Below are 22865 nucleotides of genomic sequence, written 5' to 3'. Positions count from 1 at the left end.
AAGTCCTGCAGTTTCTTTTTTGTCCTTCGGGATTTCAAAAAAAATATAGAAACTGGAACTTAAACCATAAGAAAGGGAGCAAGAGAGAGTATTGACTCCAAAACTCTACTCACAGATTGAGTTGTACACTCATTTTACAGTGACAGGAAGTCCGACTGCATCCTTCAATTTCAAAACAACATACTTCAAAAAGGTCAGTGTCTTTTTCAGTCCTTTAGGGCACATGATTGAATTCGGTTCCAAACGCAAAATATACACATAGGAGGAGGCCCAGTGCCATCAAGATGTCCTCACTCTACTCTGTGATTAACTGGCCATCCAACGTGAACAAAATGTGGTCATACTGCATGAGATGATCCTCCTGCAGGCTTTAGGCACTATCTTAGGTGTTGGGACGACAGGAGGGCTGGTCTGAGCATGGCCCTGGAGAAGAGGGGATAATAGCATTAACCATCTTCACATATTTATTTGAAAGGCAAACCTTATAAGTTAAATTATAACAAAATGTGCAATAAGTGTCGTGCTTTGATTAGATTGTGCTTCACACACTGTAGTCAACTGTTCATGGCTCACCTCAATGTCAAACAGCAACCCCAGGTCCACCTTGAACAGTGCAGGCAAGAGGAGAACAGCTGCTTCCAACTGTAGGCCTTTAAACAAAATAACATCATTAGGTTAACATAACAATGGGGATGCTTTTACCCAATACTTTTTTTTTTTTTTGCTTTTTAAACATTCATTACTGTGTGTAAAGCCCAAAGTATACTTCGTATTTTATGCGTATGCTTTTTCTGAACTCAAAACAAATTAAGATCTTTTTGATGAAGTCTGAGAGGTTTCTGTTCCTCCAATGATGAGGGTGAGTAATTAATGACAGAATTTTATTTTTGGGTAAACTAATCCTTTAAAGGTGATTACCCTTGCACAAATCAAAGCAATTCTCAAACAACACAACTGGATATTCATACAACTTCACATTTGTACGAGACATACACTAGAGCTGCAGGATTCTGGATGAAATGAGAATCATGATTTTTTGGTTTCAAATAGAGATCGCAATTCTCCCACGATTCTAAATAGACAACTAAAAATAACATTTATTTTACTAGTTCTAGCAAAATATTAATAGCTGGACTCTAATTGCCGGAAAATGTTTAATTTGAATGAATTATTTTTAAAAAATGGTTTTGAATATATTAATGGCTCATTAATAAATACTTGTTTCACTACTGGATGAATCAGGGTTTAACCTTATCCAATCTATTGAATGAATGATTCAATGACAATGTCACTGGTTGCCACCTAGTGGCTTAACAAGGTAATTTATATACAACAGTTATTTGAAGCACCATGTTAGTTTCGATTTTCTCTATTTTGATCGCTATCTGATGTCCAGTGTTTATATCCTAACTGTAAACTTTTGTCTTATTACTTATGTGATAATTTTAATATTTGTGAAAAATCAAATAACCAAATCCTTGAATAACTACAGTGTGGTTCAAAACTGCTGTTTCTGGATCAGTGGCAGCATGAACACCGAATGTTCCGGTAGGATTTTTGTCAAAGGTTTAACAGACGCAGGCGAATCATTGTCATTAATAAAGTAGGATCGCGTGGGTGTTTGAATCGAGATTGCGACCTTTCTACGATAAATTGTGCAGCTCTTACATATACATACAAAGTAAATCAAAGGGGTTTCGGACAAGCCAGGTTGATGATGTATGTCATACCTAGAAGCAGGGCACAAGCTGATGTAACTGAAGTAAGTTGATTCAAAACTTTAACTCCCTCAATGTCAGCAGATGGTTCATGAAGTTCTCCCCTCCTTCCAAATAATGAACATTGCCATGGTAAGCTGCTCCTCAATCATCTGTCTGGTTATCCTAATAGTAAACATAAAAAAAAACAAATTCGGTCACCTTTTGCTAGCATAACTACAAAATACACAAATTTAGACTTATTTTTCTGAAAATAAACCAAAATAGAATATTCTTACGTTCAACTCAGAAAGTACTCCTTGATGAGGTCTTCAGGACTTTCTCTCAGGTGAATGTTTTCAGCCTGTGATAAAGCAATTGTGATTAATTTTCTTAATTAAAAAAAAAGCACAATAATCTGTAATAGGAAATCAAATTTTTGCAGATATGCAATAGCAAAGGACAAGAAAAAGAAAATAATTCATATTAATGACTGGCCAAATTTGCAATTAATATATTTATGGACAATACCAGCAACACTTGTGGCATTGAGGGATCAAATAAATAAATAAAAAAGGAGCTAAAAAAAAAAAATCAATTCTTTATTTTTCCAATGCGTTTCAGCACACAGGCCTTCGTCAGTGCTAAAATACTACAGATTTGCATCTGAAATGCATCTGAATCAGTCATTGGTTTCATTTAAAATTATGAATTTATAATATATAATTATAAGTCTGAAAATAAGACATGCATCAATTAATAAATTAGCTTTACACCCTAATATATTTAATCATTCTTGATTAAAGGGATATTTCACAAAAATGAAAGCTAGCTGTTAATTTACTTACCATCAGGCCATCCAAGTTGACTTTTTTTCTTCAGTAGAACAGTAAAGATTTTTAGCTGGAACTGTGATTAATTTAATGTCAATGGCTACTGTCAAAAAAAAAAAAATTAATACAAAACAACAAGAAAAAAAGTCGCATGAGATGGCATAAGAGGGAGTTGATGAATGTTTTGGAATGGATAATTCTTAGTCTAAAGTTTGTTAATGAGGATGACATTCAAGTCAATAGACCACATTAGATGGATTTTATTCAAACATGTCCAACATTGGTAATTCATATTATCTATTAACAATTATAGCCGTTTTTATAGAAATTACTTACCATGTAAAGTTATTGCAAAGTGTCCTTAGTCGTCAAACATTGAGGAGCTTTAGATCCTAAAAGGGGGAGGGGAATCAGTGTTTATAAATGGAAAAAAAAAATTGTTTGCTGCAGTACAAGTAATTAATTAGTAGTGTAAATACTCAGCCATTTCATTCTACTAAAAAAACACCTCGCGCTAGTCAAATGAAGTAACGTTAAGCCTTAAATATGTCTTTACTCACACACTTTCTTCGTCATTTTGGTCGAACAAATCAGAGCTAACGTGAAAAAGACAAATAAAAGAACTGACAAACATTACTTTAAAAACCTAAACTCAATAATTGTAATGCGAGGATCCCCTCAGCCTCGACTCGAGCGTCTCTCCCGCTCCCCACGCACTTCCTGCCCGCATCATTTCAAATAGCACGCGCTGCTTACACGGTAAAGGAGACGTTTCTTTTAAAAATTATTTAGAGACATATTTACATGGTCCAAACACTACAACAATACATTTCTATAGAATAAAACGAGTAATGCAACATCTTGTATAGAATAGAAATATTCAATTAGCGCTAACCTTTATAACGTTACTGCAGGCCGCTAAAATTCAAAAATTCGGTTAGTTACGATTTCGTTAGTATTCATGTTCACAAACAACGCTAATTAACTCTAAACCGCTAAAACACATGTTCAACCTTTGCATTTTCGAGTATATTAATTAAAACATTTCCAACCTACCTTATTTCATCCGAGTCCAGGGGAAAGAAAATGGCGGCCGAGCAGAAAACTCCAGAAAGTCTCGTGAGTCATGACGTCAGAAAGAAAAACCGTCTGTCACGGGGTCCTTAAAGAGAAATTATCCTTTGGCTGAAAGTGAGATATTTGAGCAGTTGAGTGTAGCCTACTATAATATTGAGAGCAATTCGCAGAAAGAGGAAGTAATCAGACTCAAATAGTTATAGCAATCCAACTTACACCCATATTCACTAACAGTGTAGAGGGGCTTGGGGAGAAAAAGGTTGAGAACCAGGTTATGTTTAGAAAATACACTGTAATTTAATGTTGTTTTTAATCCTTTCCCCAACTAAACTAAGAGAATAAGAGAGTTAGAGAACCTTTAAAGAACTATACAGAGGCTTAACAGGTTCTTTGTATGGCAGTGGTGCTATATAGCACCTTAACCACAGCAAGGAACCGCTGAAGAACCACTGAAGAACCGCTGAAGAACCATACAGGTGCTTTACTGGTTCTTTATAAGGTAGCGGTGCTATATAGCACCTTAACCACCCCAAAGAACCGCTGAAGAACCATTTTTTTTTAGAGTGTATGTATGGGCCATTCTATAGAACTGGTGCATTTTCATGTCACTACCAAAACTGTATGTTTTAGTCCATTTGGCTGAGACTGATTTTTAACCACACTTCTATATTTTTGATCAGGAAATGTCCAAAGTCTGAAAATCTCTGTGTAACTTTAAGGAACGTCACTACCAAACACCTTTTTTTTCTGCAATTAAGCAAACTTTTTTGGGGAGTTATTCCATTAAATTTAGTTTTTATGTGTGTAAAACTGTCACTACCGAAACAGTCACTAACAAACGTGAAGTTTCAGTAGTGGCATCATTGTTTTTTGAGTGTTATTCAATAAAATTTAGTTTAGTATTGACTTTTACAAAGAAAGATTGGATTCAAAATACAACAAATCTCATAAATTATACTTGAAATATTGTTAAAATTGTAATTGTTATTGATATACCTGTAAAAAACTTTTTTTTAAATAGCAAAAAAAAAATATATATATTTACAAGGTAGATGTAAACAAAATCTTAATAGGTCAATGTAACCCTACTTATTAAATGATTTATTATTGTGTTTTGGTAGTGACAAATTTGGGGAGAGGAAAAATATTTCAAAACTTTCTGAAAATATAAAATGAGAATTAACTGTACAATTACTAGAAATGTGTAGCTTGGATATTATACAATTTGCATACATACAAAAAGACATTTCCAACTCTGACTTTGAACCAATTCTGTAGAATGGCCCATTTTTTATATATATATATATATATATATATATATATATATATATATATATATATATATATATATATATATATATATATATACACACAATGATCATGAGCATCAGAGTTTAGCTTGTGCTGCTTGTATGTGTCCAGCAGATGGCATAAATGCATTATTATGAAACTTGCACAGACCCACAAACTTGGAACCACATGCTGTACCATAAACAGCTGTATTTGTTTTAAGACATTACACTTTTAATCTTAAAATACATTTACAGCAGCCTACATTTGCTCCATACAGGCAGATCTTGTATGAATGCTCTTTGTAGTCCTTTGGTAAAAGTTTAGATATGTTACAATTAAGTTATTTCAACAAAAATCAACAACCTATATACATATATACCATACAGACTTAAGTGTAAAACATGCTAGTATACAATATCAACACCTTTGGGTATACAGATCATTAAACACAGCACAATATAAATAGTCAATATTTATATATTGTCAGATTAGTTTGGTATGTCCCATCTGTAAAGATTATCTGAGAGCTGTATCGGTTAGAATCATGAGGTTGGGATCTAAAATGAAAGCATCTGTTTTGTTATACGGCTTCCATATGTGTTGGGTCAATATGCACTTAACATGTGCTGATGCACTTTAGTATGCAACAGTGCTTTAAAGTGCACTTAAAAAGTGCATACTAAAGTTCTATATCATGCACTAATGCTGTAGTGTGCATTTTAGTAAACACACTTGAGTGCTTTAGCTTTTGTTAGGAATGGTAGGTTGATTTTTGTGTGTTGTGGATTCAGTTTTCATGCGCTGACACGCCTAATAGGAATGCTCACCTGGAGGGCAAAATGGCACCCATTATTTTATCAGGTTTGTACTAAATATTAAGACAGTGATATTAAAAGACCAAATTCAGTACACACTTTACTGATGATGCATACAGGTGAACAGATGAACCCAGAATATGAATACAACATGCCAACTTATACATCTTATTATAAAGAAAATGCATATCGTGGCTTAAAGTCACCATGAATGTTTGTTTTTTATGGAATATTACGTTTATCATAAATGATGTATCCATGCACATCATTACTTATTTTAATTCAAGATTACGAGGCGCATGAGTTAAAAAAACTTCCCCTGCCTCTTGCAATGACATCACTTATCTGATGATGTGTTTACTGGCGAGAGGGCGGGGCAACCTGTCACTCACATGAGATCCACCAATAGCAAACCACAACCATCCAATCAATTCCCCATAGACAAAATCAAACCCCGCCCTACATTTGTTCTTGTTCCAGAAGCCGTTTAACTTGGATATACATCACAATAGGGGAGAAAATATCACAGCTTCCACTTCATGCCATTTATTATGATAATACCAGTTTGCAATATCAAGCAGCTTAACAAGCAATAAAGCTTAAAATAGCTGGAAGACACCGGAAGCCTCGCACAGTCAAGTTACAAATTGTCAATAACACATCATTCACATGGAACGCGTGTCTAAAATATGGACGATGCACCTTCACTCTCTTCCATGTGGAAAAGTGAAGTCGCCAATGTCCCAATATGGGGCTGACATCTCAGAGCGTGAGCGTGAAGTGGAGCCGCGGTATCAAGGCCTCGCCCACACTGCTGCAGAATCAGTTAGTACAGTTTACTGCAGAACAACTCATTGTGTCCGTATGAAATAAACAGTTATGGAAATGAAGAAATTAAAGTTAAAGCTCCAATCTCCTCCTGAAGATCCTGAAGTGCCTCAGTGACTACTTGGCTCAGATTTTGTCAATCAGCTGTCAATCATGATGTCACACCCCCATTTTTATAGAATCAAATAACTAACTAAACCCAAACTTATTTAAAAATTGAATTTACATTAGTGTGATAAACGCTCTAAAATGACAGAAACCATCTTTGCAAAACAATTATTTGAAGTGTATTAATCTGATTGTTTAGTCTGTCTCATGTCCCATTAGATTACATGGACAGGGTGGGGTTTATGACCTATACTGCATCCAGTCACCTGGGGGCGATGGAAACATTTTGGCTTCACTTTTCAGAACTTTCAGGACTGCACACTGACGCGACCGTCATAGTGACAACAGCCAATCACATTACTTTCCAGTGTTGCATGAACGTAATTGACTAGCGTCTGCGCTAGGATATTTGCATAAGGCAATCTGATTGGCTGACACCTGCGTTGGCATTTGAAAAGTTGAAAATTTTTCAACTTCTGCCACAAGACACAATGCAAAGGAACCCACAATTCAGTTCGGCAATGCATGACGCCACCCATTCAAAGCAAATGAGAAGCGTTAACGGCGACGTCCCGTGTGAATGCAGTGTAAGGAGTAAAATGAATTTGATCTCTAATATCACTGTTTTAGTGCATTATGGCACGTTAAAGGGATAGTTCACCCAAAAATGAAAATTTGATGTTTATCTGCTTACCCCCAGTGCATCCAAGATGTAGGTGACTTTTTTCTTCAGTCGAACGCAAATTATGATTTTCAACTGCAAACGCTGCTGTCTGTCAGTCAAATAATAGCAGTAGATGGGAACTTCATCTATAACAGTAAATAAAACTTCCATAGACAAATCAAAATTAAAACCTGCGGCTCGTGACGACACATTAATGTCCTAAGACACGAAACGATCGGTTTGTGCGAGAAACCGAACATTATTTATATAATTTTTACCTCTAATACACCACTATGTCCAACTTCATTCAGCTTCCTGTTAGTGAGGTCAAAAAACGCGTACTGTTGACGGAAGTCTCGCCCATATACTTCAATGAGCGCGAGACATCACTTCCGTTGTCAGAGCGCGATCAGACCTCACTAACCGGAAGCTGAACGAAGTTGGACATAGTGGTGTATTAGAGGTAAAAAATGATATAAATAATGTTCGGTTTCTCACACAAACCGATCGTTTCGTGTCTTAGGACATCAATGTGTCGTCACGAGCCACAGGTTTTAATTTGGATTTGTCTATGGAAGTTTTTTCGACTCTTATTGTTCAAGTTCCCAATCACTGCTATTATTTGACTGACAGAGGGCAGCGGTTGCAGTTAAAAATCATAATTTGCGTTCGACTGAAGAAAAAAAGTCCTCTACATCTTGGATGCACTGGGGGTGAGCAGATAAACATCAAATTTTCATTTTTGGGTGAACTATCCCTTTAAGCGCTTTTCAAGTTAAGTACTATACTATGTCTGGATATGGATTGCAAGTGCCCACAACTTGCAGTTTTTTCACATATCTTTGTGAATTAAATATGTAAAACATGGAAATTTGACAGGCCTGTGCTGCAGTTTTTGCCCTCCAGGTCTCTGCGGCAGTCACATGACCAAAAACTATGAATTGATGCCGCCTGGGTTTTCTTGTTCAGCCGCCCGTGGGCAATTCGAGCTAGATTTGCTCCTGCTAGGGTCCGTGTTCTGCTTGCATCCCATGACGCCGTCCCGCACCAAACAGCCGCACACGAGTTTGCAAAACGCCCTTCGCATTTCCCTGCTGGCCAGAGTGTAGATGACTGGATTCATGGCGGAGTTCAGAACGGCCAGGCCGATGAACCAATCGGCTTTGAGCAGAACCGGGCATCTTTTCGGCCCGCAGGCCACGTCGACGAAGAAAAGCACGAAGATGGGTGTCCAGCAGGCGATGAAGACGCCCACCACAATGCTGACGGTCCGCAGGAGGGCCATGGAGCGCTCGCAGTTGCTGTGCTTGGTGACTTTGCGGCTGCTGCTCTTGACGAGGATGTAAATGCGAGCGTAGAGGACGGAGATGGCCAGCAGCAGAGATATGAAGATGGTGATGCAGAACGCCACGTAGTTCTTGCTGTAGAGAGGTAAGATGGTTGAGCACTGTGGAAGATTCTCCAGACAATTCCAGCCCAAAATGGGCAGAGCTCCCAGCGTGATGGCGATCAACCAACACGTTCCTATTAGCAGAAACACCCGGTAGTTTTTGTTTGCGTCATAAGGCCTCATTTTTATCATAGTGAGATGCCGCTCGATTGCAATCGCCAGCAGGCTGAAAATAGAAGCACCTAGGGTTACAAACATACTTCCTTCACGAACAAACCACTCGGCTGGAGACAAGTGTAACGTCCACTGTCCTGACATCAACAAGTTTACTATGTAGGCCGTACCAGCCAATAAGTCACACAAAGCCAGGTTGGCAATAAAAAAGTACATCCGGTTATGAAATTTGTGGTTTTTCCAGATCGCCACCAGCACTATTAAGTTCTCAAAGACAATGAGGCTACAAATGACCAAAAACACCACCGTTTGGGGGTCCAGCGGGGCCCCTTTGGTGTCATTGCGATTGTCTAGTTTCCCTGTGTAATTGTAATGCAGGAAAATGTGTTGATTAATCATTGCAGCAGATGGGGATGATACTGAAAATGAAGGTGCTCTGAAGGTGGTCAGTCCGGATGGGAGCGGATCGAACAGGTAGGACGGGTCACAGCTGGGTGAGCTGCTTTCTTCACGGTGACTGGTCAATCACCACCATGTACTGTCATGTCGGTGGCACACATCTCCCTGTGGAGTGAACCATATTAAATTCAGCTTGAACTTACTATTACTCTGGTCTTAAAAGGTTAGTTCACTTAAGAATGAAAACCAGGGACACAAGTCGGCAGCACAACTATTGAGCAAATGGAGAAAGAAGCGTTTTTTTTTTTTTCTTCAAAATTGGTGATTTTCGTTTCAGAATCTGTTAGTTGAGATCATGAAGAAGCATCTCCGTGTTTTAGATAGCAGTATTGGTTTATTTAAAAGCGTATATTTTGAGGTTGAAATCGGCTTGTTTTTCAGAGATTCTCACAGTAGGGGCGTGTCATTGTCTGTGTGTATTCATACTGGATAGGCCAGCTTTTGTTTCTTTCGTAATTGCCGCCGCCCTCCAAGGGAAGCATGGCTATTTAGTATGCAGCGCTCTGGCCGGCTCTAGCTGATATCAAAGTTTAATGAAGATGGACGCCGCAAAGAATAATCGCAGACGAGCTGAACCGTGGCCGTTACACCGAAAATGTTTTAAACTACAACATACGGCTGGATTCTTTAGCTGCGGAAAAAGAGTGGCAGGACATGCGAATTAATGGACATTTAGAGGCAAACAGACGCATAGCGCAAACTTCGGAGATGGTTACATCCACAAAGAAGACCCCGACAAAGAGAAAGTGTGCCCGAACAACTTATTTCATTGGAGGCAACAAGATCTTTTCTGTTTCTTATGGGGTGTTTCCATAAACATCAAAGTTTGTCATTTTGTGTTCATTTTAAGAACACGTAGGCTACACATTATCTCATGTGTCTATTGTTATTAGCTAGCTCAGGACTGTCGTTTTAATTGTAATCGTTAGCATTGTATCACTTGCCAAAAACCCCCATTACTATAATGGGCTTTTAGATGGTAATGTTAGCATGTTAATTTGAATAACGCTTCAACTGCTTGAATTGACTGGTGTGAATGACTTCGCTCATGTAAACCTTACTATTCTTGAATTGAATGTGACGCTAATAATTTTAGCCAGTTACTACTTCTTAACAAGGATTGAAGAGTTTAAATGTACAGGATTTTTTTAATCATTTGACTCAAACCAGGTCTAACCACTAACTGAGGTCTAAATCAGGACTGTACGGTTATCACAGAATCCTGTTCAAAAAGTTCTAATGTCAAAAAAGATAAATTACTGACATTTACAGTGCACATTATCCTTTATTATTAATAGTATGTGGTCCGATTTTCCCGTTGCATCTGTCGTCGCTATACAACCATGCAGCTTTACAGGGGGTATGGCTTATCTAAATGAGATGTAAATGAGCCCTATTGTCACTCCCAGCAGGTGAGAACATGCGAGAACTGCAAAATCTTTAGGTCATTTTTAGGCTTTTTTGAGTGCCTACCTTCAAATGGCCACAACTTCTCCAAATATTATCAGATTTCCATGTGTTACACATTGTTGGAAAGCTTGGAGACTATACTTTCAGAATCTCAAAATGCGCTAGAACCGACTTGTGTCCCGCTTTCCGTGACTGGTCACAAATGTCATCACTTACAGTCATAAACCTGTAAGACTTTTGTTCATCTTCGAAACACAAATGAAGATATTTTAAATGAAATCTTAGCAATTTCTGTCCGTCCATTGACAGCTATGCAACTACCACTTTGACTACCAAAAAGTTCATGAAGAGATTGTAAAACTAATAAACATGTTTCATGGAAACGGTGTGCGAGATGCATTTGAGATATATTTTCTCTTGTTTGGTGGGTGTGTCAGAAATGTCAGCCCAATCAGCGGCAAGATGTACATAATATTTAAGAGACAGCTCGCGCAATGGGTATTAATGTAACATAAAATTACTATACTTCTATATTTTGCTATTGTATTGTGAAGTGACACTTTAATAAACTTTTATATAATCAGAGGAGTATAGAATGGTAAATATTACAATATCATAGCACAACAACCGTCTCGGAGGGAAGAAGTGGATTATCCTTCACCTGAAATGTTTGTCTTTTCATGCTGAAATGCGAGGCAAGTGTTGTATCACAATAATTAGAAGTTTCCACAAATCCCTTCACTTGATTGGGATGTTCTCTTTTATTCTGGATGGCAAGGGCAGTGACTGTAACATCGAGCGTATTTAGTAGCATTAAACATGTATTTATACCGATTTAATCAGGCTATAACACAAAGAATGGCCTTCTCAGCTGCCGTAGTTGCATCCCTTGCGTCATCAGAACAGGGTGTTCAACGCACCACCGTTTCCGTTTAAAAAACATTTTGCAACGTTTTATCGGGGCTGAATGCAGCCATGATGTGTAACACAAGATTGAACCTCATTGGTTCTCATACTTAAGCTTCGGTTTACCTGATGTGTTCGCTGATCAATGTTTATATGTGATTAAAGCCTAATTTCAATCAGTTCATCATAAAAAGTGATCAAGTCTCTTCAGAAAATTTGGAATGAACCGATCAATTAATATGGATTCGTTTTACGATCTCTTTATGAACTTTTTGAAACATCAAAGTATCAGTTGCGTTGCTGTCTATGGAGGGACAGAAATCTCTCAGATTATATCAAAAAGATCTTCATTTGTGTTGCGAAGATGAACGAAAGTCTTACAGGTTTGGAACAACATGAGGTTGAGCAAATGATGACAATTTTAATTTTTTGATGAACTAAACCTTTAATGTCAATTATTCCATTTTATCAAACTATTTTTCAACCATAACATATCAGTTCCTGATAGATCTACTCTTCATTTTGTTTCATTCACATATGTTTAATGAAAAGCATGATGACTTTAACACAGCTAAACTTTCTGAGATTCAATGTTTCCATGATTCTTAATGTCCATGACAACAATAAAGAATTAAGACTATCAAGCATGAATTATCATTGTAGATGTACAAAAGTATGGTGGCACTACTTAGATATACTGTATATATGCTAAATGATTATATAAATGTACCACTGCATTACTTCAATTCAGTACCGTTTAAGTTTGGAGTCTGTATTCTTTTTTTTTCTTTTGTGGTTTTGAAAGAAGTCTCTTCTGTTGATTTGTTCAAAAATACAGTAAAAAAGAAAAATTGTGAAATATTATAACAATTTAAAATAGCTGATTGAATATATTTTAAAATGTAATTTATTCCTGTGATCAAAGCTGAATTTTCAGCATCATTACTCCAGTCTTCAATGTCACATGATCCTTCAGAAATCATTCTAATATGCTGATTTGCTACTCAGAAAAAAAAAAAAACATTTTTATTATCAATATGTGCTTTCAAAAATTGAAAATATAATCTTGTTTTAAATGTCTTTACTGTCACTATTGATCAATTGAATGTGTTCCTGCTGAATAAAAGTATTAATTTCTTCTCACTGACCCCAAACTTTTGAACTGTATCATATTTCAAATAAAACAGTGGTACTTCCCTTGTAGAAAGTCCATCTTAAACATAAAGTAGCTGATTTAAACTGGTCATTAGCTGGTGCAGCAGGTTATATGGTGGGTGGTCAACCACATACTGACCAGACATCATGCTCCATATCACAACCATCATACGCTGAATTTTCCACCAGGCTACTTTTTGAACAGTTAGACTAATATAACACGTATTGCATGCACATAACATTTAATATCAGAATATGATCCATGATTATTCGATACAGAAAATCTTTTTGGTCGTTTGCACTTAACTTCTGGTCGTGGTGTGCGTGATAAATTACAGATTGAATGATAATAATATGAGAGTTTTATAAGCTAATGTCCAGCATAACAAAATAGCATACACAAAAAGTTAGTATCGCATGGAAACGTTGTTTAAATAAGTCTTTCAGAGATGCACCTGACAAGAAGTTTAATTTGGCAGTAGTTTTTAATTACTCACCATCATATATCACGAACCGCAGAAACGAAGTTTCTTCACTGAGACCCATCCGTGTCTTGTTTTGTTTAAGAGGGAGCAGATGCTATATTTCCATCTTTAATCGTCTCGTCTGTTGTGCAGAAGTTCAGAGCTGTGCGCGCGCTGAGTGCACTGACTGCGCGTAATGGAAGAAAGTCCTTTATCACAGCCGCATGTCTGCTGCTCTTTTCCTGCGGTGTGTCTGTGACGGACAGTGCAGCACAGGACACACCTCCCCACCCTCCACAACTCCATCTGGAGGATGAAAGCATGTCTGATATAGCCAACTATATTAACTAGGAAACAAGAAACCATTGGCGTTATTGCATGTTTAGCGTCCTCTTAAAAAAACTTTATCAGCTGAAGAAGGGAATAAACATCAAGTAAATAACAAATTAAAAATAGCCTAATCAATTTTTGCTAAATTTGCTTATACATTCATATAATTAGGAAATAGGCGCTCATCAGTGTCAAAATGTTTGAAATGGCCAATCAAATCAAATGTGGGGCTTGTTCAGTCAGATATAAACAGTGCTTATGCTCTGACAGCGGAAGTGATGTCTAGCACTCATTGCAGTTTAGATGGTATGCTTTGACGTCACTTTTCCGCCGAAAACGCGCTCCCTCAGCTAGACTGAGTGGCAAAAGAACCAGCTGCGTAACTGGATTAATAGGAGAAACGGCGAAAACGCGAGTAAAACTAACGAATTACCCTAAAGGTTGGACTGTGTTTCTACAACTTGTCAAATAAACCTAATCCATGGATATTGACATGCAGCCAGGAGTGTTTCCTAACATTTATATGTGCCTGATTTGACGCCGGGGAAATACATAAAGCAAACCTGTGAATATTTTATATAACTACAATATCGGTAGGCTAGGTTTAAATCTGCTTAATCACTTATATCAATGTTATATCGTCATATTGTCCAGCCCTAAAACTTTTATAGTATAGCTTTTGACAGTGTTGTTTATTTAAAAACACCCAATTATGCAATGTAAGATGGAAAATATTTAATTGATGAGTCGTCAACATAATATATAACAATACAATATACAAGGTATGATTTTACCACAAAATCCAACAATTCGACACAAAATGATAACTGCAAATCCATGTTTCTCTGCTGGAGTCCAGCTGTTTCTGTGAATTGCAGTGATCCATTTGATTCTTTTTCTGTTGCTTTCTCTAGTTTTTAAATATGTACCTCAGGGTTTGTGTCAAATCTATTTGTACAGTCAGCCGCAAAGCTTTTTACCGTTTTGAATGTGTTTTGTGTGTTTTTCGCGACATTCACGCTGAAAACCAATGCTGCCGCTCAGTCTTTTGCCACTCAGCGTGCGTGACCGCAGTCCTAACGGTCGACGGTGGCGTCACGTGCATACCCTCTATAAGCGTGAGACATTACTGTCGTTGTCAGAGCACGATCAGACCTCACTAAGCGAGTGCTGAACGCAGTGGGACATAGTGGTGTATTAGAGGTAAAAAAATAATATAAATACTGTTTGGTTTCTCGCACAAACCGATCATTTTGTGTCTTAGGGCATTAACGAGTCGTCACGAGCCGCAGGGTTTAATTTGGATTCGTCTGCACACGTTTTTTCAACTCTTATTAATAGAGTTCCCATTCACTCGCAGTATTTGACTGACAGACAGCAACGGTTGGAGTTAAAAATCATCATTTGTGTTCTACTGAAGAAACAAAGTCACCTACATCTTGGATGCGCTGGGGGTGAGCAGATAAACATCACATTTTCATTTCTGGGTGAACTATCCCTTTAAATAAGTCAAGAAATAAGTTTAAACATTTAATCAGAATTAAGTTCTGAATCTTTTATAGTTCTGAATCTTAAACTGCCAGTAAAAGAAATCATCACTTTGAAATTAGACGTAGAATGAGTTCATATTTAGTAATTTATAATAATAATAATAATTAAAAAAGTAAAAAAAATTCTCCACCATTGAAAATAGTTTCAAGAGATGCCATAGCAACCAGCTTTTTTTATTGGATAACTGCTCAGCCAATCAAATTTGACTACCAGAAGACAACAGAAAAGCTGAGGTATGTTAGACCTGATGAAAACGTTTAAAAGTAACAGAAAATATACAGTGCATAACTAGATTTTCCATCTTATCACAGAAGCAGGCTGGCAGCCCACATCAGATTTAAACTGGAGCTCACTGCGCTTAGCCGGCAGATTTGAGAGGTGAGTAATGGAACAGTGGAGAGGGAAACATCCCAGAAAAGAGTTGCCATGACCAGCCAGCAGACCAGAGCAATAAACATACAGTGAGCTGACTTTCAAATGAAGACGTTCGGTTCAGTGCTGCGGTGAAGGCCTGATGGCTGCTGACGTGTGTGTGAGCGTGCTGTTCTGAAAGTGTGGGTTTAGCATTTATACACTCCAGAGTATATGAGTGAAAGTTTGGTGCTCTTCTGTTTTCACTGATCTTGGATAAGTATTGTGTCTAATTTCATCACATTAAAATACAGCATTTAGTTTAATGGGAGAATGTCATGAAAATGGGGTTTTAAAGGGGTCCTTGATTATGATTTGACTTTTTTAACTTTAGTTAGTGTGTAATGTTGCTGTTTGATCATAAACAACATCTGCAAAGTTACGACGCTCAAAGTTCAATGCAAATGAGACTTTTTAAGGACTACAACAAACAGCTGGTAGGAACTACAACAAGCTTCTTCCTGGGTTGGTGACATCACTAACCCTAAAATTTACATAAACCCTGTCCCCGAGAACACACAACAAAGGGGGCGGGGCCATGTTGGGCTGCTTTAGAGAAGAGGAAGAGTTGTTGTAGTAGAGTGTTGTTGTCATGCTGTCATTTTACACTGGACTGCTACACAAACGAGGGTCAATTCAACACAAAAGATGAACATGACAGCACAAATTTATCCACTAACCATTCAGAAACGTCATGAACACTTTCGTCATTTTGTCTGCGTGAGAAAATATATAGGAAAGTACACTGATCTGAGAGTGGGGGAGAATCAGACTGGGCTAATGGCCAGAGAAACAAACTTTCATTACACACACACACACACACACACACACACACACACACACAAAAACTGTATATTTTCTCCCCTTAACCTAACCATGACAGAAAACTTTCTGCATTTTTACATTTTCAAAAAACATCACTTTGTTTTTTATTTATAAGCTGTTTTCCTCATGAGAACCAAAAGAAATGTCCACAAGGTCAAATATTTCTGGTATTACTATGCCTGTGGGGACATTTGGTCCCTGACACACACACACACACACACTGGTGTTTATACCATGAGCACATTTGTTGAGCATATCAGCTCTGTTTGCACATTTCCCACCTGGACAGCAGGTGCATCTGTACAAAAATGATCATCATAGATTACTCATCTGAATTTACTGCAGCCAGTAAAACCATAAGAGTCAAGAGCTCCCAAAGTGTTATTCCTCAGAGGCTTAACGGAGATCCTGTAACCTATAGTGCGTTGTAAATGATCCACATGACACAGATTACCATTAATGATTGTATTTAAGCACGAAGCAGAACAGAATAGCACAGCATATATTGGCCTCCATCATTCTCCCCACGCATGCAAGGCTCGGGGAAACCCCACACATGGGTTTTAAAGTAACACACCCACAGACCATTAATACACACCATTATAAAGAAATAATTGACTACTTTAGAAATAACATCACAAGTGAGTCAGGACTTGTCATACAGCAGTTATAAATTAATATGGAGAACAGCTCAGACAGTTTATTGAGAATTTGCATCTTTGAATTTAAATATAGACTTCTCAATTATCATGTCATTCATGGCTGACATAGTTCATTGTGCGTCACTCATAATCATGGTGTTTGACTTCCTCATTTGTTAGCAGGAATTGTTGTGTTGTTTATAGTTGTGAAATTACTTTGACACTTTTGTCTCAATGTCTCCTGCTTCTCAGAAGAGTTTCTGAACTGATCTCAACAACACTGTAAGAAAAAAATCCATTGAATAACAGAAAAGGTACTGGTAATTTTCTTCCATAAAGTCTATGGACATTTCCTTTAAAACAAAACACAATGCAATGCGTAATTTAAAATCAATATTTCGGCATATTAACAGTATTGTGTCCTGTTTTTACAGATTTTTCTTAGAGTGAATGTCTCAAACTGTTCTTGAATTAATGTCTGCAATAAAAAGTTATTTTATATCTCTATTTTTCATAACTCTTGGCTCGTTTGTGTCTGTTTTTATGTCTCCTATAAGTAATTTTAGGAGAAGCATTATTGAAGGTCCTTCTATCCTGCAGAAATTTTTCTGATGCAGCAGTCTTTCTTGGTGCCAAACATTTTGGATGATTTCACTGCAGACCTCAGAAAGCAAGATCTGGAGGAGTTCAGATGGAAACCCCTCATTTACTCACGAGAGAAACTCATGAGCAATTACAGTGAGCCAAAGCCTTTCATTTACTCTCACCCGCTCCAACATTTCTCATTTTGCATATCTATTTGTCAAGATTTGTAGATTATCATTACTTTTTTTTTTTAATTCAACAGTTTTGTTTTTAAACAATAATTAATATTTCAAAATATTGTCAAATCATATTTCAGGATGGTAAAAGCATAAAACAGGAAATGACATCACAGAGAGGCCTGCATGTCAAGGTCAGTAAGACTCTAAAGGTGCGTCCCAATTCACCCTTTGCTGGAAGTTTGATTGACAGGCGTTCTAACCATGCATAATGCCAAATCCACCGTCTGTGGACTTGAACTTGAAAAATGGTGTGTACTTACGTCTTTCCGCGGTTGAAACAACATACCTTCTGATGTTCATTCATGTTTAGTTGATACAAGCCACTTGAACTGAGGCGACACAACGATCTGTTACGACACACTGAGGAGCCGCAAAATGGTATTTATTGTTTACATTTCTTTAAAAATGACAAAATGTGACATTTGAGACTTTGTTTCATATCAAAAGTAACCTGCTCTGTCTGATATCAGTGTGTCGAATCTACTGTTCGGAGCGCCAAAGTCACGTGATTTCAGCCGTTGGCAGTTTGACACGCGATCCGAATCATGATTCAACACACTGATTCATTTATGCTCCGAAGCTTCCTGAAGCAGTGTTTTGAAATCGGCCATCACTAAATAAATATTCTCATTGCTTTATAATATTAATATTGAACCACTGTACCGATCACATGAACCGATTTAAATATGTTTTTAGTAGAGGAAATGTCATTGCTCCCTATGGAGGCCTCACGGAGCCATCGGATTTCAACTAAAATATCTTCATTTGTGTTCTGAAGAAGGTCTTATGGGTGTGGAACGACATGAGGGTGAGTAATAAATGACAGAATTTTCATTTTTGGGTGAACTAACCCTTTAAATGAAGGCCAGGCCTTTTTTTTAATAAACACTTTTTGTTATACTGGTTGAAACTCTCTTCACAACCTGAGAGCAAACAATAATAGAAGTGGTCTAAATATTAAAAAATGTACATATATCTTTTGTGGAAGTCTCAGGACCAAAAAATATTTGTCCAATCATTACATTCGGGATCGATACAATGTCCTACCTGTCAGTCAAGACATCACACATCATCAGTGTGTTTCATAAGGCTATGCAGAGTTGTAGACAGACAGTCGCAGAGTGCCACAAACAAACAGTAGCCAACTTTAAAATTTCTCCTGAACCAAAACAACGAGCTTATGCTGTGTACACACCGTATTGTTAATCTTCAGCAGCCAGGTGGAACAACTAGAGCTCTGCAAGGTGTTTACATTAATTATTGTAATGTTATGTGCCGTCAGACATGAGGTAATTTCACTTCTGACGCTTTTCAGACTCTGCTCTGGCTGTGCGCGTTCATGTGTTTTGGAGGAGGTGTGGCTTTGGAGATGCTCTGAAGGGATGGTGGGATCTCATGATTTCAATCAAACATCAAACTCTGATGTTGAAGGGCAAAATAACCTTTCAAAATTCACCATTTCAAATTCATACACTACGCACTTGAGTACATAGTGCATAAGAACATAGTGTATAAGAATAGTGCATCATTTGGCACATGACTGAAGATATTTATTTGCCTTTTAACATGCTTGGTTCTTTTTAAATCTCTTTCCTCTGAAGGTGTTTTAAATTTAAACTGTAATGTCTTGACACGTGTTCAGGTCGGTCTGTAGCGATGATAAACCACAACCTGAGGGGAAAAAACACAAAGGTGAACTCTAGAAACTTATTCTGAGGTCACGTCTGTTGAGCCGCACACACAACTAACACATTTTATAAAGACGGTAGTAACACTTTAAGGTCCTATTAGTTAACATTAGTTAATGCATTAAATAACAATGAGCCATATACATTTACAGCACATATTAATCTTTGTGGATTTTAGTTACTGAAAATAAAACCGTTAAACAGTTGATGGACCCCACTGACTTCCAAAGTATGGAAAATGAAAATACTATGGATGTCAATGGTGGCCAGAAACTGTTTGGTTACCGACATTCTTTTTATAGTTCGACAGAAGAAAGAAATTCATAGGTTTGGAACAACTTGAGGGTGAGTAAATGATGGCACAATTTTCATTTTTGGGTGAACTATCCCTTTAAAGATGATTTTAGCAGTTACTGATACATTAAAGGGTTAATTCAACCAAAAATTAAAATGATTTATTAATAATAATTAGTTATTAATTAATTATTATGTAAATGTTTGGGACAGATCTTAAAAGATGCTGTTCGCAATGCATTGTACTTTCTTTTATTTGACGTATTTCTGAGTAAAACACGATATTCAATGAGAAAATGCTGAAGGGCAGGACTTGACTTTATTCTTCAGGAACTCATTGGATGCAGGTTTGACATATAAGGGCTGTTAAATGACGTTCTGAGAACGTTTTAAGCAATGTTATGTTAACATTTCTGCATTCCCACAATTTGCATCAGTCACCGAACTGATCTGGATCTGTCCCACATCAGCCCTGTGTTGGTAAAATCCCAGCATGCTCTGCTTCTCAGACCCTCTGACGTCACTCTGGGGCATTTTTCCATTCACTGGTTATTTATTTGTTCATTCTTTGTTGCCACAAATCAGGGCACTGGCTCCTGACAAGCCGGCTGACGATTGTTATTCAGACGTTTCCTGGTTTAAACGTCTCATTGACTCAGAACAGAAGATCGGTTTATTCCAGAGTGGAACAGGCTTTTTCGTTTGTGGTTCTGCTTTTAATTGATTAGATCCTGATGCTTTCTCTCAGTCTGATAGACGTCCGCTATTGATATTATTGATCTGGTAAGAGTAAGAGTCTGCATGGCTTAGTTTATTATTATCAACCGTTTGCATCTATTTGATTTTATTTAAATAATCATGTTTTCAAAATGCATTTATTCAAATTTCTTTGAATCAGTGTAAAACAATTAAATTTATTCAGTTAAAAAAATGGTTATCATATGCATGAACATGATATTAAATATATCTGTAACGAGCAATAATCAATAAGTTCAAATGTATGAGATTGAAAGAAATTACAACCCGAATTCCGGAAAAGTTGGGATGTTTTTAAAATTTGAATAAAATGAAAACTAAAAGACTTTAAAATCTCATGAGCCAATATTTTATTCAATTATTAAATTTTACAATTTAATGTACAAAATGAGCTCATTTCAAATTTGATGCCTGTTACAGGTCTCAGAATAGTTGGGACGGGGGCATGTTTACCATGGTGTAGCATCTCCTCTTCTTTTCAAAACAGTTTGAAGACGTCTGGACGTCGAGGTTATGAGTTTCTGGAGTTTTGGTGTTGGAATTTGGTCCCATTCCTGCCTGATATTGGTTTCCAGCTGCTGAAGAGTTCATTATCATCTTTGATATATTTTTATCTATAGGTGAAATATCTGGACTGCAGGCCAATTCAGCACCCGGACTCTTCTACGACGAAGCCATGCTGTTGTAATAGCTGCAGTATGTGGTCTTGCATTGTCCTGCTGAAATACACAAGGCCATCCCTGAAAGAGACGGCGTCTGGATGGGAGCATATGTTGCTCTAAAACCTTTATATACCTTTCAGCATTCATAGTGCCTTCCAAAACATGCAAGCTGCCCATACCGTATGCACTCATACACCCCCATGCCATCAGAGATGCTGGATTTTGAACTGAATGCTGATAACACACTGGAAGGTCTTCCTCCTCTTTAGCCAGGATCACACATCATCCATGATTTCCAACAAGAATGTCAAATTTGGTCTCGTCTGACCATAGAACACTTTTCCACTTTGAAACAGTCCATTTTAAATGAGCCTTGGCCCACAGGACACGACGGTGCATCTGGACCATGTTCAAATATTACTTCCTTTCTGCATGATAGAGCTTTAGTTGGCATCTGCAGATGGCACGGCGGATTGTGTTTACTGACAGTGGTTTATGGAAGTATTTCTCGGCTCATTTAGTAATGTTATTGTCATGTCTGAGGGCCTGAAGAACACGGGCATTCAATAAAGGTCTTCGGTCTTGTCCCCAGAGATTTCTCCAGTTTCTCTGAATCTTTTGATGATGTTATGCACTGTAGATGATGAGATTTGCAAAGCCTTTGCAATTTGACATTGAGGAACATTGTTTTAAAGTATTCCACAATCTTTTTATGCACTCTTTCACAGCTCTGCCCATCTTAACTTCTGTGAGACTCTGCCTCTCTAAGACATCCCTATTATAGCTAACCATGTTACAGACCTGATATCAATTAACTTAATTAGTTGCTAGATGTTCTCCCAGCTGTATATTTTCAAAATATATTGCTTTTTCAGCCATTTGTTGCCCGTGCCAACTTTTTTGAGACCTGTAGCAGGCATCAAATTTCAAATGAGCTCATTTAGTGGATAAAAGTGTAAAATTTCTCAGTTTAAAAATGTGTTATGTTATCTATGCTCTATTGTGAATAAAATATTGGCTCATGTGATTTGAAAGTCTTTTAGTTTTCATTTTATTCAAATTTAAACTTAAATCAAATTAAAACTTTTCCGGAATTCGGGTTGTAGATTTATTGATGATAAATATATATATAAACCTGGTTATTGTGTATTTAAAACACATTCAGTTTATTAGGACTATTACAGCAATCAGACCTTTTTCATTTGTGTATAACCGACAAATAGCATCACATTAAGTTTATTAGTTTGTTTATGCTGTAACTGTGTAATCCAAATGCATGGAAATATTAAATGCAACTCAAATTTGTGAATCTTAAATTTAGGTCTCAATATTTTTTTATTGGAGTGCTGCAAGAAAGTTAACAATGAGATTTCAATCTCTTCTAGACAGAATATGAGGATCAAACAGACTTATATAATGACTCAAACTGTGAAAAATATAAACTTATAAAAAATTGGTGTAGGATTTGCTTTGAAACAGTTTTCACGCAGAAATTGCTAGTAAATTTCACAAATAATTCCAAAGAATTGGCAAAATTTTACAAAATCAACAAAGACTGAAATAATATTTTCTATAGTTTTTTTACAGTGTGATTAATTTGTTTAATTTTT

At 37.1% G+C, this 22865-nt stretch overlaps 1 protein-coding gene and 2 long non-coding RNA genes across 4 annotated transcripts; 1 reads left to right on the top strand and 2 right to left on the bottom strand.

Moving 5' to 3' along the window:
• Window positions 1-1819: 1819 nt before the first annotated feature.
• Window positions 1820-7366, bottom strand: LOC137012486 (uncharacterized). The gene is made up of 5 exons (XR_010893572.1): window positions 3587-7366; window positions 2867-2922; window positions 2546-2633; window positions 1997-2061; window positions 1820-1883 (listed from the first exon to the last, which is right to left on the bottom strand). It is a non-coding gene; the product is annotated as an uncharacterized lncRNA (long non-coding RNA).
• Window positions 7367-8045: 679 nt separating this feature from the next.
• LOC137012668 (sphingosine 1-phosphate receptor 3) lies at window positions 8046-13507 on the bottom strand. 2 transcript variants are annotated; one of them, XM_067376043.1, is made up of 3 exons: window positions 13307-13507; window positions 12409-12468; window positions 8046-9443 (listed from the first exon to the last, which is right to left on the bottom strand). In XM_067376043.1, the coding sequence occupies exon 3, from the start codon at window positions 9276-9278 to the stop codon at window positions 8250-8252; it is 1029 nt and encodes a 342-aa protein (XP_067232144.1). In that variant the 5' UTR covers window positions 9279-9443; window positions 12409-12468; window positions 13307-13507; the 3' UTR covers window positions 8046-8249. The 2 variants fall into 2 exon arrangements, with proteins under 2 accessions (XP_067232144.1, XP_067232143.1); XM_067376042.1 differs by lacking the exon at window positions 12409-12468.
• A 1233-nt stretch (window positions 13508-14740) lies between these two features.
• Window positions 14741-22654, top strand: LOC137013006 (uncharacterized). The gene is made up of 9 exons (XR_010893645.1): window positions 14741-15057; window positions 15297-15387; window positions 15466-15532; window positions 17284-17345; window positions 17589-17769; window positions 17933-17986; window positions 18166-18233; window positions 18552-18663; window positions 21214-22654. It is a non-coding gene; the product is annotated as an uncharacterized lncRNA (long non-coding RNA).
• The last annotated feature ends 211 nt before the right edge of the window (window positions 22655-22865 follow it).

This window comes from Chanodichthys erythropterus, chromosome 22, assembly GCF_024489055.1.
Source record: "Chanodichthys erythropterus isolate Z2021 chromosome 22, ASM2448905v1, whole genome shotgun sequence".
NCBI classification, from domain to species: domain Eukaryota; kingdom Metazoa; phylum Chordata; class Actinopteri; order Cypriniformes; family Xenocyprididae; genus Chanodichthys; species Chanodichthys erythropterus.
The sequence above is the reverse complement of the archived record's forward strand: the minus strand, read 5'-3'. Positions and strand labels throughout refer to the sequence as shown.